This window comes from Hippopotamus amphibius, chromosome 17 (assembly GCF_030028045.1).
Source record: "Hippopotamus amphibius kiboko isolate mHipAmp2 chromosome 17, mHipAmp2.hap2, whole genome shotgun sequence".
Classification (NCBI taxonomy): domain Eukaryota; kingdom Metazoa; phylum Chordata; class Mammalia; order Artiodactyla; family Hippopotamidae; genus Hippopotamus; species Hippopotamus amphibius.
In genome coordinates, this window is record NC_080202.1 from 39,960,633 (window position 1) to 39,973,774 (window position 13,142).

General features: G+C 39.4%; 1 protein-coding gene across 3 annotated transcripts; it reads right to left on the reverse strand.

Annotated features, from left to right (window-relative positions):
* Positions 1-7,873: 7,873 nt before the first annotated feature.
* KRT10 (keratin 10) lies at positions 7,874-12,287 on the reverse strand. Of its 3 annotated transcripts, none has more exons than XM_057714897.1 (8): positions 11,625-12,287; positions 10,729-10,811; positions 10,208-10,364; positions 9,961-10,122; positions 9,745-9,870; positions 9,203-9,420; positions 8,602-8,906; positions 7,874-8,249 (listed from the first exon to the last, which is right to left on the reverse strand). In XM_057714897.1, exons 1-8 carry the CDS (start codon positions 12,246-12,248, stop codon positions 8,143-8,145), a joined length of 1,782 nt encoding a protein of 593 aa, XP_057570880.1. In that variant the 5' UTR covers positions 12,249-12,287; the 3' UTR covers positions 7,874-8,142. The 3 variants fall into 3 exon arrangements, with proteins under 3 accessions (XP_057570880.1, XP_057570879.1, XP_057570881.1); XM_057714896.1 differs by having other exon boundaries at positions 8,602-8,909; XM_057714898.1 differs by having other exon boundaries at positions 8,622-8,909; positions 11,625-12,286.
* Positions 12,288-13,142: the final 855 nt, after the last annotated feature.

The window sequence follows — 13,142 nt, forward strand, 5'->3', positions numbered from 1 at the left end:
GCTGGATCATGTTTAGCCTTCTGTGTTAAACAGTTTGAAATGAATCCTAGGTAAAAAGCAGAGGGCAACACAATCACACTGAAATGAAAAAAGAAGGCCAGTTACAAGGTTAAGACAATGGTCCAGGTGGGAAGGATGAGAGCAGTGGGATGGAAAGACGTTGAAAGGATATGGTCATTGATTGAATTTGGAGAATAAGGAAGAAGGAGGAGTTGGGGATGACTCTTAGGTAATTGATTTCAGATGCTGGAAACCCTGCAGTACTAACTGAGATAGGGAATATAGGAGGAGGAAGATACTGAGTTTAGTTTTGGCCCAGCTGAGTTTTAGAGGTTGGTGGAATGTCTCATATGAAGATAGGAAGTGTGAATGTTTAGAATAAGTACGTGGAACTGGAAAATACTTGACTAGCAATGAGTGAAGGGGTTGTCAGGGAGAAATGAGGGCCCAGCTCTCATTTGTAATGACATTCAAATACATATTTGGAAGTTATCTTGGTGCAGGAAGTGAGGAGATGATGATCAGGCTGATGTGCATTTGGGATGTGAAGACAGGTTCAGAAGAAGGAAAAAGTAACAAAGAAGTTTCTGATGCTCTTGAGAAAATGGTTGAGATGATTGACCATGTGGTCACATAGAAAGAAGGAAGTAAGACCAGAGGGACAGATACACTGAGGAAAGACAAAGGTTGAGTCATTGGGCATCATTTATGAGGATATAGAGCATCTTTAAGGTTAGGGTTAGGGTTATGAGACTGATAGAGGTGAAGGAAGGTGGGTTAAAGTCGGACAGAGGAAGCCAGAATTTAGAATTTTAAAGGCGATACAACCCCAGATCTTGACAAAGTTCAGTGAATAGCCATGGGGCCTGGACCCAACAGTCACTGGAATAAGAGCTCAGAAATGGACTGATACAAAAGTCATTGGAGAAGGAAGGTAGGAGCTACTAGGCTGGAGTGTTAAGTGGGCCATCTACATAGCCGTGATGGCAGGAGATGGGAGAGAAGTGAACTGTGAGCCAGGTGCCAAAGTCCTTGGATGATGGGAGGGTGTGGTGGGGGGCAGTTGGATAGCATCAGCCTCAAAAGAAGAGTTTTAGCTTAAGAATGAGATGACATGAAGCTGGGTGTGGTGTCAGGGATCTCAAGAATAGAGATTCTGCCTTGAAGTCCATATATTAGATATGTGGGAGTGGAGTGGGAAGCAATGGGGAGAGAGGTGCAAGGGGAGATGGAGGAAAGAAAAGAGGGGGGAGAGGAGATGGGGATGGAGATAGAGGCTGAACAATCAGTTTCCAATAGAATCATTTGCTAGGCCAATTCGGAAGAAAGGTTCATTAAGCGTAGTGCTATAAAACATATCTTTTCAATTGAACCCTTGTGCAGGGAAGCCTGCAGAAAGGGTTCGGGGAGTTGTCAAAATGTGGATAAAAAGAGTTTCCACCTCCTAATTTTGTTGTGATACTAAAGGAGACGACGCTTAGCACAATGCTTGGCAAATGAAAAGCTGTTGATGAAGGGCAGCCGTTATTTTACTGTTGTGGTTATTGTGTTACAAACTGGTATGTGTGTGCGTGTGTGTGTGTGGATGGTCTGTGGAGGTCAAGCTGGGAAGGAAGGAGAGGTGGGCAAGAAATGACCTGAGAACCCTCCTCTTGAGGCAGTGGCAGGAGACTGGGGTGACAGAGGTGGAGAGGACGGGAAAAGGGGGAGCAGGAGGGACTTGGTTGGACTTGACGGGTTCAGGTTCTGTGAGGGAGACAGATATGAGGTTGTTTTGCCACCAGGACAGTCAAGTTGTCTCCTGGAACTCTGTTGTCACAAGCAGCCTGAAGCCTGGTTAATTGGTGCTGAAGCTGGCATCGACATGGCCTTTAAATGCATTTTCTGGGCAAAGTTGTAGGATCTTTTTAGAGCTGTGAAGCGCCTTAAACATCACATATTTCAACCCCTTTATTGATGAGGCAACTAAGATCCCTAGATGTTAAACCATTTGCTCAGAGTCACCAGGCTTCTGCCAGGTGAAGAAGTGGTATATTTTCAAGGTGACCTGCAGAGTCTGGTATCGAGAGTATATTTCAGATATAAGTAATTACTCTAGTGAGTACCCGCTTTATATATTGCCATCAACAGTTTTAAAATGCTGTATGGATTGTAAAATTATCTTTCAATGAAGTTATTGAATTATTGAAGTTGAAATATCAAATAATTAGAATATTAAAATATATAAAGAATTGTGACTTTCTTCAATGCTTGGTCATTAACTGTAAATAACAATAATTAGACAAGTAATTGGTGTAATGGGTCTACATTCTGCATATGTAAAGAAAGCATTTCCAAAGGAACATTGTGTGACAAAAAAGGAAAAAAGGTGTTTTTAAAGAAAAAAATGTGTAAGTTTAAGTGGTTTCTCCTCTTCAGGAGGCATCACCCCTGGAGATCCCATGTGGTCAACCGCACCTGCCCCGCCTTTCTATCTCCACCAGGGGACAGCACTCACCTGTAAATGGGTGTTTCTTGGACCTGACTTCAGCCTGGGTCGCATATGCCCTCAGCTGGAAATTATTAAACTCCTGTTAAGTTGCTTCCACATCCTGGCTATTGTAAATAGTGGGAGTCACAGGAGGGAGGGGATATGGGGATATATGTGTAAATACAACTGATTCACTTTGGTGTACCTTAAAACCTGGCAGGAGAGTGTAAAGCAATTATATTCCAATAAAGAGCTTTAAAAACAACAACAACCCTGTTAAGAAGCAATGTCAACAATGATCTTTTCCAAAGTCCAGAGCACAGTGAATATAAAGATGACATTTCCTTACATTTATAGCAGGCTTTACAACTTCCGAAGGGATTTCTTGCATATTAGTTTATTTGAACCTTACAATGAATCTGGGAATTAGGAAGAGAGGTTTCCTTCCTCTGATTTAAAGACGAGGAAACTGAAGAAAAGGACTGTTCAAGGATACACAGCATCAAACTAGTGAATCAGGCCAAGATGAGCCTGGTGATTTAGTGTGGTTCCTTTCAGTATATGCAGTTGTCTTAAAGTCAGGTAGAAAAGTAAAAGCTCAAAGAATGCAAAAATCCTTCTTAAAGAAAAGCACAAATGTATTTCTCACAACATTCTCTTTAGAATTTCTAGTTAATAGCAAAATGAAACTTTTGACTGCAGTTATGTTGCGGATCGGGTGTCATTCATTCATTTTTTTGTTTATTCAAGAAATATTTAATGAGTACCTGCAATATACCAGACATTGTACTAGTAGCAGGGGATATAGTGGACAAGAACATAGATGCCTTCCAAGCTCTTATTGTGAATAATTCTGCTTTGAACATGGCATGTACAAATATCTCTTCAAGACCCTGATTTCAATTCTTTTAGCTACATACCCAGAAGTGGAATTGTTGGGTCATATGGTAAATCTATTTTTAATTTTTTGAGGGACCATCATACTGCTTTCTACAGCAGCTATACCATTTTACATTCCCACTAACAGGGCACAAGTATTCCAATTTCTCCACATCCTTGCCAGCACTTGCTACTTTCTATTTTTTTTTTTTTTTTGATAGTAGCTGTCCTAATGGGTGTGAGGTGGTGTCTTGCTGTAGTTTTGATGTGCATTTCCCTAATGCTTAGTAATGTTGATCATCTTTTCATGTGCTTGTTGGCAATACCCCACTTGCTTTTATCTTTACAACAATTTGTTCAATCTATCAAGATGCATTTTGGTCCCATTCTTCTTCTAGTCTTCCCTTCAAATTTCTTACTTTACAAAACCTTACAGAGGCTCTATAGGTCAGAACTTTAAAACAATTTTATTGAAGTATATAGTTGATTCACAATGTTGTGTAATTTCTGCTGTACAGCAAAGTGACTCAGTTATATGTATATATATCCTTTTCATATTCTTTTCCATTATAGTTTATCACAGGATATTGAATATAGTTCCCTGTGCTATACAGTAGGTCCTTGTTGTTTATCTATCCTATAAATAAGTTTGCATCTGCTAATCCCAAACTCCCAGTCCTCCCCTCCCCCAACCCCCCTCCCCCTTGGCAACCACAAGTCTGTTCTCTATATCTGTAAATCTGTTTTTGTTTTGTAGATATATTTGTTTGTGTCATATTTTAGATTCCACATATGAGTGATATCATATGGTATTTGTCTTTCTCTTTCTGACTTCACTTAGTATGATAATCTCTAGGTCCATCCATGTTGTTGCAAATGGCATTATTTTTATCATTTTTAATGGCTAATATTCCATTGTATATACATACATATATGTACCACATCTTCTTTATCCATTCATCTATATGATGGACATTTAAGTTGTTTCCATGTCTTGGCTACTGTAAATAGTGCTGCTCTGAACATAGGGGTGCATGTATCTTTTTGAATTATAGTTTTGTCTGGATATATGCCCAGGAGTGGGGTTGCTGGATCATATGGCAGCTCTATTTTTAATTTTTTGAGGAACCTCCATACTCTTCTCCATAGTGGCTTCTCCAATTTACATTCCCACCAACAGTTATAGATCAAAACTTTTAATAAGAGTTCCTCTTCCAAAGGGGTCATTAGCTAGCCTTTGAACACATTTATTTACACTTTTCTAGCATTTCTTCAGAGATAACTTATTCTATGTAGGAAAGGTTAATTAAAAGCTTAAGTATGTGATTTTTTTCTTTGCTAAAGTCCTGAAGGACAAAACTATTTTCAGAACACTACCCAAATTCTTCCTGGAGGTAATGTCCAATATGTCTACCAATTCACAACAATTCCTTCCTTTCCTAACTGACATTAGGCTGAAAAGACCTTTTTCTCAGTGTTAGGATGTAGATGGTGTTTGTGCTTTTATCTAGAGACTGAGGAGCAAGATAACAAAGGGTCCCTCCTCTTATGGCATGGGTTTTTCTGTGGGATGACCTAGTTCAAAAAGTATCCTTCAAAAAGAAAAAAATACCCTCACACCTAGTTTCCAGACTGGTTTTATTTCTGTTGTGGTAACTTGTTCCCCTTTGTCATCCAGGGACACAGCTTGTATAGTTTGCCTCATGACCACAGCTGTGGCTTTCAGAGGTGGTCAACTATCTCAAACCTTGGAGACAGTCATCTGGTCTTCCTCACTTACTTTCACAAACTTCTTGCTGTATTTTATTGGAACTAGACAAGTCATAACCCTTTGTGATGCACTGGAATTTAGCTTTGCAGCCCTAGGAGGGCAACCTGACCTTGTTCTCCACCTCCTGGTAGACCATGTTAATGATCACTTACTCTGACAACTTACTGTGATGTCCATCTTTGGAGAAACTAAGTTATTTAGCCAAAAAGAGTATTTCTTTGAAGCTGAACAGAATACTGTTTCTTCAGTACCTACTCTATGGTGGGCATTTTTCTAAGGGCTTTGTAGGTGTTAACTCATTTTATCCCTACTATAATCTCATATGAGGTAATTATTATCCCTACTGTAGAGATAAGAAAACTAAGACTTAGGAGGGTTCAAGTAATTTGTCCAAAAGTTACGTGATTTGTAAATGCCAGTGCCAGGATACGAAGTCCAGGAATCCCTGACTTTGAAATGTATGTTTATAACCACAAATGAGCTCTTCCCCTAATTTCCACTCTCAAGATGCGATCTAGATGGGAAATACTGGATGAACCTTACTTAATAAAACTAACGCAAGCTATTTCCCCTATAAAGCCGGCCATAACAAAGTTACTTCTCCATGCCCAAGCAAGATATCAACTCATCATGGACATAAGGTCAGGGTGCAAAGTTTCAAGGCTTGTAGTAGCATAAAGCAAAATCTTTGCAGAAACAAGCTTTTGCTGTTTAGCATGATTTCACATGTGTCAAAATTGGCTCGCCAGTCTCAGTGAGCACTTCCTGCTTAAGTAGCAGGACTCTGTAACACCTTTAGAATCTGTAAGAATGTGTACAGGAGTTTTTGATTAATAGCTACATGGTAAATCTGTGTAGTAAAAATAGTGACCTGTACCACTAACAATAATTTTTTAAATTATAAATACGAATGTTCTTGTTAAAATCAAATTGCTTGTTTAGACAAACTGTCTTTATTAAACTGTAGTTTTGGAGTACAGTCAAGGAAAGTTTTTTTTGATTTTGTTTTTTTCAGTTTTATTGAGATATATTTGACATACAGCACTGTATAAGTTTAAGGTGTACAGCTTAATGCCTTGACATACATATATCAAGAAACAATTACCACAATCAGATTAGTCAACATCTATCAAGAAAGTAGTCATTTATCAGAGATAAACTAGTTACTTTATCAGAGAATATTTAATATAAATGTTTAAGGAGATATTAGAAGATGAAAAAAGTAAGAAGACAGGACTACCACGATTCAGACCTTTCAGGAATGAAGGTTTGGGTCACCACCCCACCAGATAAATAACTAACCAGCTGAGATCCTGGCTTGGAGCACACAACTATTTCATAATAACATATTTGTATTTGTTTCAAATGAGTGTTATTGAATATTAAAACACTTATTCAAAGTAATGAGAATAGCCATCTTGGATTATGAACAATACTCAGGTCCCAGGAACTTGGCTAACTTTGTTAGATAATAATATTTTATTTATTTATTTATTTATTTATTTATTTATTTATTTAGGCTGTGCCGCATGGCTTTCAGGATCTTAGTTCCCCAACCAGGGATTGAACCCAGGCCCTTGGCAGGGTTCAACCACTGGACCGCCAGGAACTCCCCAATAATAATATTTTAGAAGAGAGTGTTTTTGAATAGCAGTCTGTATCTACACAGTAGGATCTCAGAGGGTCCTTACCCAGCAACATCTGTTTCAGGGCTGTACAAGTGGCATGTTGGGACTTCAACAGACTGGCCCCCAAGAAGGGTGGCTGGTACACATGTGAAAAGAAATGTAAACTAAAGCAGAGAGTCTATGGTAATATTTAGTAGGTCGTGGAGTTTTCACTATAGTGAAGTCCGTTCACATTGAAATAGGGCTTCAGCTGTCAGTTTGGGGTGGAGCATAGGGTTTACCCAGCAGGAGTCCCATTCAAGTGGCCTGAAGACTAGGTTTCAGGTCTTGGGGAGAACTGGAGCTCAAATCATGAAGGATACTGAGGAAGGCTGCTATTTGGTGGACATGGGTAACCCAGGATTCCACCAGGGAACACAAGGTAGTCTTAGGGGCACAGAATAACTCCAACCCTTACCTACCTCATATACTAGCAGGGTAGTAAGTAATGTCAGTTGGGTTCCTATTGGCTGAAGGATGTGACTAGATTGACCCTACAAGTACCAGGTCTTTAGTACTGGTCACTGTATTAATTGGTGTCCTTTTGGTTAAATTGGCATCATCGTGTCTTGACGGTGCTTCTCCTGTTCATCTGATAGACACCAAATAATTTTGTTGGGGTAATATGATTTTATTGGGCTAGTAAGTGTTGGAAGATATCTCTTTGGCTGTATAGCAATTGGGCAGAAGTAATATAGGAATGGGAAGAAAATAAGAACAGGTAAATGTGATAAGGCAAGTAATCAGAAAATGTGAAATTTCCAATTAACTTTATCTTTGGAGTATTAGTTGAGATTTTCCAGAATTTGCAGGACTGAAAGAGTTCAATGCCAGAGAACTGGGAGCTTCCTACATACTTTGTATCTTGGAGAAAGAGACTGGGGACTCATGGACTTTTTCCTCAGTGAGATTACTAACACTGGTCCAACATACTCGTAAGATTAAAAAACTGCCTCAGAGAAATCATAATGACAATCTGTCTCCAGAATTTCTGGATAAATCAATCTTCAAATGCTATAGTTTACTAGTCTATAAGGTTAAAAAACATTGTCTAATTCAAATAAAGACAATTCTGACCGAACTGGATAGTTTGCATCAGTAAGAAAGTTTATTGAAATTCATTAGTAAATGAGAATAGAAAGTTTTTCTTTTTTTCCTTTGGATTAAAGAACACTTTCTGGTAAAGTGAAAAGAAGAAATACAGAAACTACAAAACACCATTTAGACACCTTATGTTCAAGGAGTGGATCTATTTCCATAGACCATTAAGAGTGAAGTGTTTTCTTGGAGATTTTGTTTTTCATGCCTCTGTGCATAATGGCCTGTGTGAGGGGAGACCTTCCTCTTGATGTGGCTTAATAGTAGTGTTTCTTGGTTTCTGATTCAACCATAGTTGAAAGGACTCTACCATCAGGTGCCACCTCCTCGATTATGGTCTTGATTATTCTGGTTTTGTTAGTATCTGTAAGTTAATGACAATAAAAAGGATAGAATTTAGACTACAATTTGTGGGGTCCTTACTAAGTAACATCAAAATATCTAAAAGAAAAATACATTAAACTGAAAAAAAGAAAATTAATTTTTTTACATTGCTTTTAAAAGCACTCGAGCAATAGCATTTTAGTCAATGCCATTTTCCCTTCGAGACTGGTGTCAAGACTACAGTTGGTTAAAAAACGCAAGTGGGAACTCTAAGATTTTAATTTTTAAAGCAGCTCCTAAAAACACAAAACAAAACAAAAACAGCTCTAGAGCTTAAAAAGCAAAAAATTCCCAAAATGAAACATCACAAAGTTAAAACTAATTCTGATTACCCAAGCTAGTGTCTGCTGACCTTGAACCCTTAGATGAGGACTCTCCAACAGACCCTGAAGAGGATGACTTGTGGCCTCCGCTGGAGCTTCCGCCGCCGTAGATGCCGCCGCCGCCACCGCCGCCGCCACCGCCGCCGCCGCCACCGCCGCCGCCGGAACCGCCGCCGCCGTAGCTGCCGCCACCGCCGCCGCCGCCACCGCCGCCGCCGGAACCGCCGCCGCCGTAGCTGCCGCCACCGCCGCCGCCGGAACTGCCGCCGCCGTAGCTGCCGCCACCGCGGCCGCCGCAGGTTACTTGCCAGTTACTGCTAATTTAGGAAATAAGCAAAATATGTTTTGAGAAAAACCACCCCCGTCGATTTTGTATTTTAAAACCCATTGTTTTAAAATAATTTTATACACACACAACCCTAGGAATCATTCCTGGGTCAAACCCGTGGGACGTTGAGACTGGTTGCATACTCTTTGTGTACTCTGCCTCCTTCCTTCTTTCCACTTTCTCCCATTCCCTGACACATCCTTGGGTTTTGGGAAAAGCCTTGCGACTTGGAACACTGAAAAAAAGCAATTGGGATGATTTTAAAAAAATTTTATAACTTACCTTCCCTCTGACTCTAGCAGGTTCCGGTAGGTTTGAATTTCATTCTCCAGTCGGATCTTAATATCCAGGAGTTGTTGGTACTCGGCATTCTGGCACTCGGTCTCAGCTCGAATCTGTTGCAGTTGTTCTTCCAGAGAGGCAATCTGGCACTGAATTTGAGAGAGCTGCACACAGTAGCGACCTTCTGTCTCTGCCAAGGAGGCTTCCAGGGATTTTTTCTGAAAAGAGGAGAGAATATGTTGTAGCTTAACGACCTCATTGTTCAGCTGAGTACAGGGAGGCTTCTTTAATAATTTAATAAGTCGTGTAGAGGAATAAAGAAAATGAATAGATTTGTGTTTTGAGTTTAATGGTGGTATTTCCATTTCAGCACTTTTAGATCAATGCCAATAATGCTTTTCTCCCATTAACAAAGAGCTCCAATTTTATTTCTCCTTTCTTACCCCCAACTCTGGATTTTCTCTTGTGTTGCCTATTCTTATGTGAGCACGAAAGTTCACATGACAATGTGAAGCCATTTCACGACAGAATTATTAACTTACTAGGGCTAGTTGGGACTGTAGCTCGATCTCCAGACTTTGAATAGTGCGTCTCAACTCAGTAATCTCAGATTTATAGCTGGACACTTGTTCAATGTTACTGTTGATTTCTGTCGTCAGTTCCTTGCTCTAGAATATTAAAAACAGGGTGAGTGATGAGAAAATTCTGAAATAATCACCAAATCTCCATTGGCTTTGTTGCGAAGGAAGGTGAATTACCTTTGCATTGAACCAGGCTTCCGCATCTCTGCGATTTTTTTCGGCAAGTTGTTCATACTGACTTCTCATGTTATTCAGAAGTTCAGTGAGGTCAACACCCGGGGCAGCATTCATTTCCACATTCACACAACCACTGCCTACATTTTGAAGCTCTTTCATTTGCTGTTTGAGGAACAGAAACATTTAATGACTGCACGGTGACCACGAGTCCCTTTTTGACTGGGGGAAGTATAATTTTTTTGGTCACCTCTTCGTGGTTCTTCCGGAGGTAGGCCAGCTCCTCTTTCAAACTCTCGATCTGCATCTCCAGGTCAGTCTTGGCCAGGGTCAGCTCGTCCAGCACCCTGCGCAGGCCATTGATGTCAGCCTCCACACTCTGGCGCAGGGCCAGCTCATTCTCATACCTGAAACAAGCATGATACAAATACTGAGTGTAACTTATATCAGGGAGGTGTTCCTGGGCAGAGACTGTTTAAAAACTGAATAAAGAATTGCCTTCATATCTTGGCAACATTTATTATATACACTAATTCACACAGGGATATTAGTGGTTTAATGCAAAGAAACTTAGCAGTTACTTTAAAATGCATCTTTTTCTTTTAACAGTGTCTAAAAAGTAATATTGTGATTGAAAATTTCTCTGACAGCTCCAGTAGGGTTTAACTTTGAATGAATTCGGGAAAATGTAAATGCTATTGTGGGCATACATTGTTAAAAACAGCTCCTGTGTTTGTTGTGACAGTATTGTACCACATTGGCTTAGCTTACTTCACCCTGAAGTCATCAGCTGCCAGCCTGGCATTGTCGATCTGAATCAGGATCTTGGCATTGTCAACTGTTAGATTGATGATCTGGAGGGAGAGACAAAGAAGTCAGATACAGATACAGCTTTTATAGTGGCCTAGATGAACTGCGTTTCTATGTTGTTCTGTTACTAAATCTTGGGGAACTTTTAATTTTAAATCTGACATACTGCAGGCTTACCCATATACTTAAAATTGAGTCATTTGTTCTCTTGAAGTTTCTATACTTTTCTATTTCTGTATCCTCCCTTTCTGAAAACTAACTGGAATTATTTGGCTGTGTTCCTGCATGCGTGTCCTGCTCTTGTATAATGTGTGATTTCCATGTATTATTGCAGCTAACTTTTGACTGACTCATACCCATATTTGGTTTAACTTGTTATAAATATATATTCTAAATGAATATGATCTGGCACACAGCTGAAATTTACAAATTCCTTAGAGGCAAGCAATATCCCATTTTCATACTGGAGAATTCATGTTTCTTGCAGTGTTGGTAATGAGTACTTTTTTGTTGTTATCAATCTAAATAATGTTTTGTTCTGATTCATTGAGTAATTCTTTTGGTCCCTATATTTATAAGTGTTCTAATGTATTTTAACTATGGGCTCATTATACACTCATTAAAACCTAAAAATTTCTCAGTAATCTCCTATCTTATAAGACATACAACAGACATGTTGGATGGAGATTGCAATGACCATACCCTCATAACTATTTACCTTTGAAGAGACTGGATTGTTTTTGGAAGCAAGAAAGCAATGTAGTCAAACACAGTGAACATTGTAGTTAATTTAAAATGTATCTGAATTACATGGAATAAAAAGAGGCTTAAAGTTGCATTTTTAAAATGCCCCTTACCTGATTTTTAAGATCTTCAATGATTTGGTAGTATTTGCTGTAATCACGAGGCTCCCGCTGCTTTGAGTAGCCATGCTTTTCATACCACTCCTTGATTTTGACTTCTAGATCATAGTTTGATTCTTCCAGAGCCCGAACTTTGTCCAAGTAGGCAGCCAGGCGGTCATTCAGATTCTGCATGGTTATTTTTTCATTTCCAGAGAGAAGGCCACCATCTCCTCCAAATCCACCACCAAAGCCTCCTCCAAAGCTGCCGCCACCGAAGCTGCCCACTCCGAAGCCCCCTCCACCAAAGTTGCCCCCTCTACCGAAGCTGCCCCCTCCACCGAAGCTGCCCCCTCCAAAGCTGCCCCCTCCAAAGCTGCCTCCTCCATAGCCCCCAGAGATGCTGCTTCCATAGTTTCCACCAAAACATCCTGCTAATGCCCCTCCATAGCCACCTCCACCAGAGCTCCCACGGCTAAAAGAGCCACTACTGAACCCCCGTGAGCAAAACCCTCCACCAATGGAGCCTTTGCTGCTCGAAATTTTGATGGACGATCCTATTCCTCCTCGCCCCCCTCCTCCTCCTCCTCCACTGCAGGAGGAAGAGTATTGCTTGCTTGAGCTATATTTAACAGACATGGTGATGCTGTTTAGCCCAGCAGTGCCTGCTACTGAGGACAGTGACAAGCCTTTATATAGTGAGAGGGTGTGTCCTACATGTGTTAGAGTTTTGCTTACTTGCTTGGTTTTTTGTTGGTTTTTTTTTTTTTTTTTTGCCAATTTTGCATCTTTGGCTTATGATTGCATAAATTATCTTAAGTAATCACCAGTCTCAATATGTTTGGTTTTGAATTTGTCTTAAGAACAAACAGGAGGTTTGCTATGTTGAAATTGAAAATGGGTGTTGTTCCGATGAGCATGTTTCATTAAACCTTTTCACCTTTTTCAGAACACTGAGCAACTTAAAATCTAGTGTTTTCTCAGCCCTAATTTAGTTTGCACAGAATATTTGCAAAGTTTTGAAAAAGAATTTTAGTTACAAAATCATAGTTAAGATTTTTCAAATTCATGTTTTAAATGGTTTGAATTAATTAGAACAACAATTAGCATAAAGTCAGACAGAATCATGCTATAATAGGGGTCTATAGTAAACTGCAAGCAACCGAAATGAAAATAAAACAATCTAAACAATCTAATAGTTTTCAAAAGTTGTCGCATATAAATAGTTGAAGCCATAAAAACACAATTTAGGAAATGTGTGTATGTATGTTTATAGGGAATCTTTTAATTTATTTGGAGAATGAAAGTATATTGATATTTTTCCTAGGAAATTGGAAGTGAATAATGATTTAGGAATCTTCTAATTTAATGGTGCTATTCTTTTTAACATTTAAAGAAATCTAAAATCATGAAGTTATCCTGGATTTTTCTTTTGACTTTTAAATTCATAATAGTGAAGGCTTATGTGAAGACCATAAGGCAGAAATTCTAGCACAAGATATGAAGAACTAATTTCCAGTACTTTGTTTACAC

Coding starts and splice junctions, on each gene's coding strand:
- KRT10 (XM_057714896.1), bottom strand. CDS start 12,248: ATGTCTGTTAAATATAGCTCAAGCAAGCAATACTCTTCCTCCTGCAGT. Junction 10,812..11,624: donor TTGAAGATCTTAAAAATCAG/GTAAGGGGCATT, acceptor CTCTCCCTCCAG/ATCATCAATCTAACAGTTGA. Junction 8,250..8,601: donor GTCAGCAGACACTAGCTTGG/GTAATCAGAATT, acceptor ATTAACTTACAG/ATACTAACAAAACCAGAATA.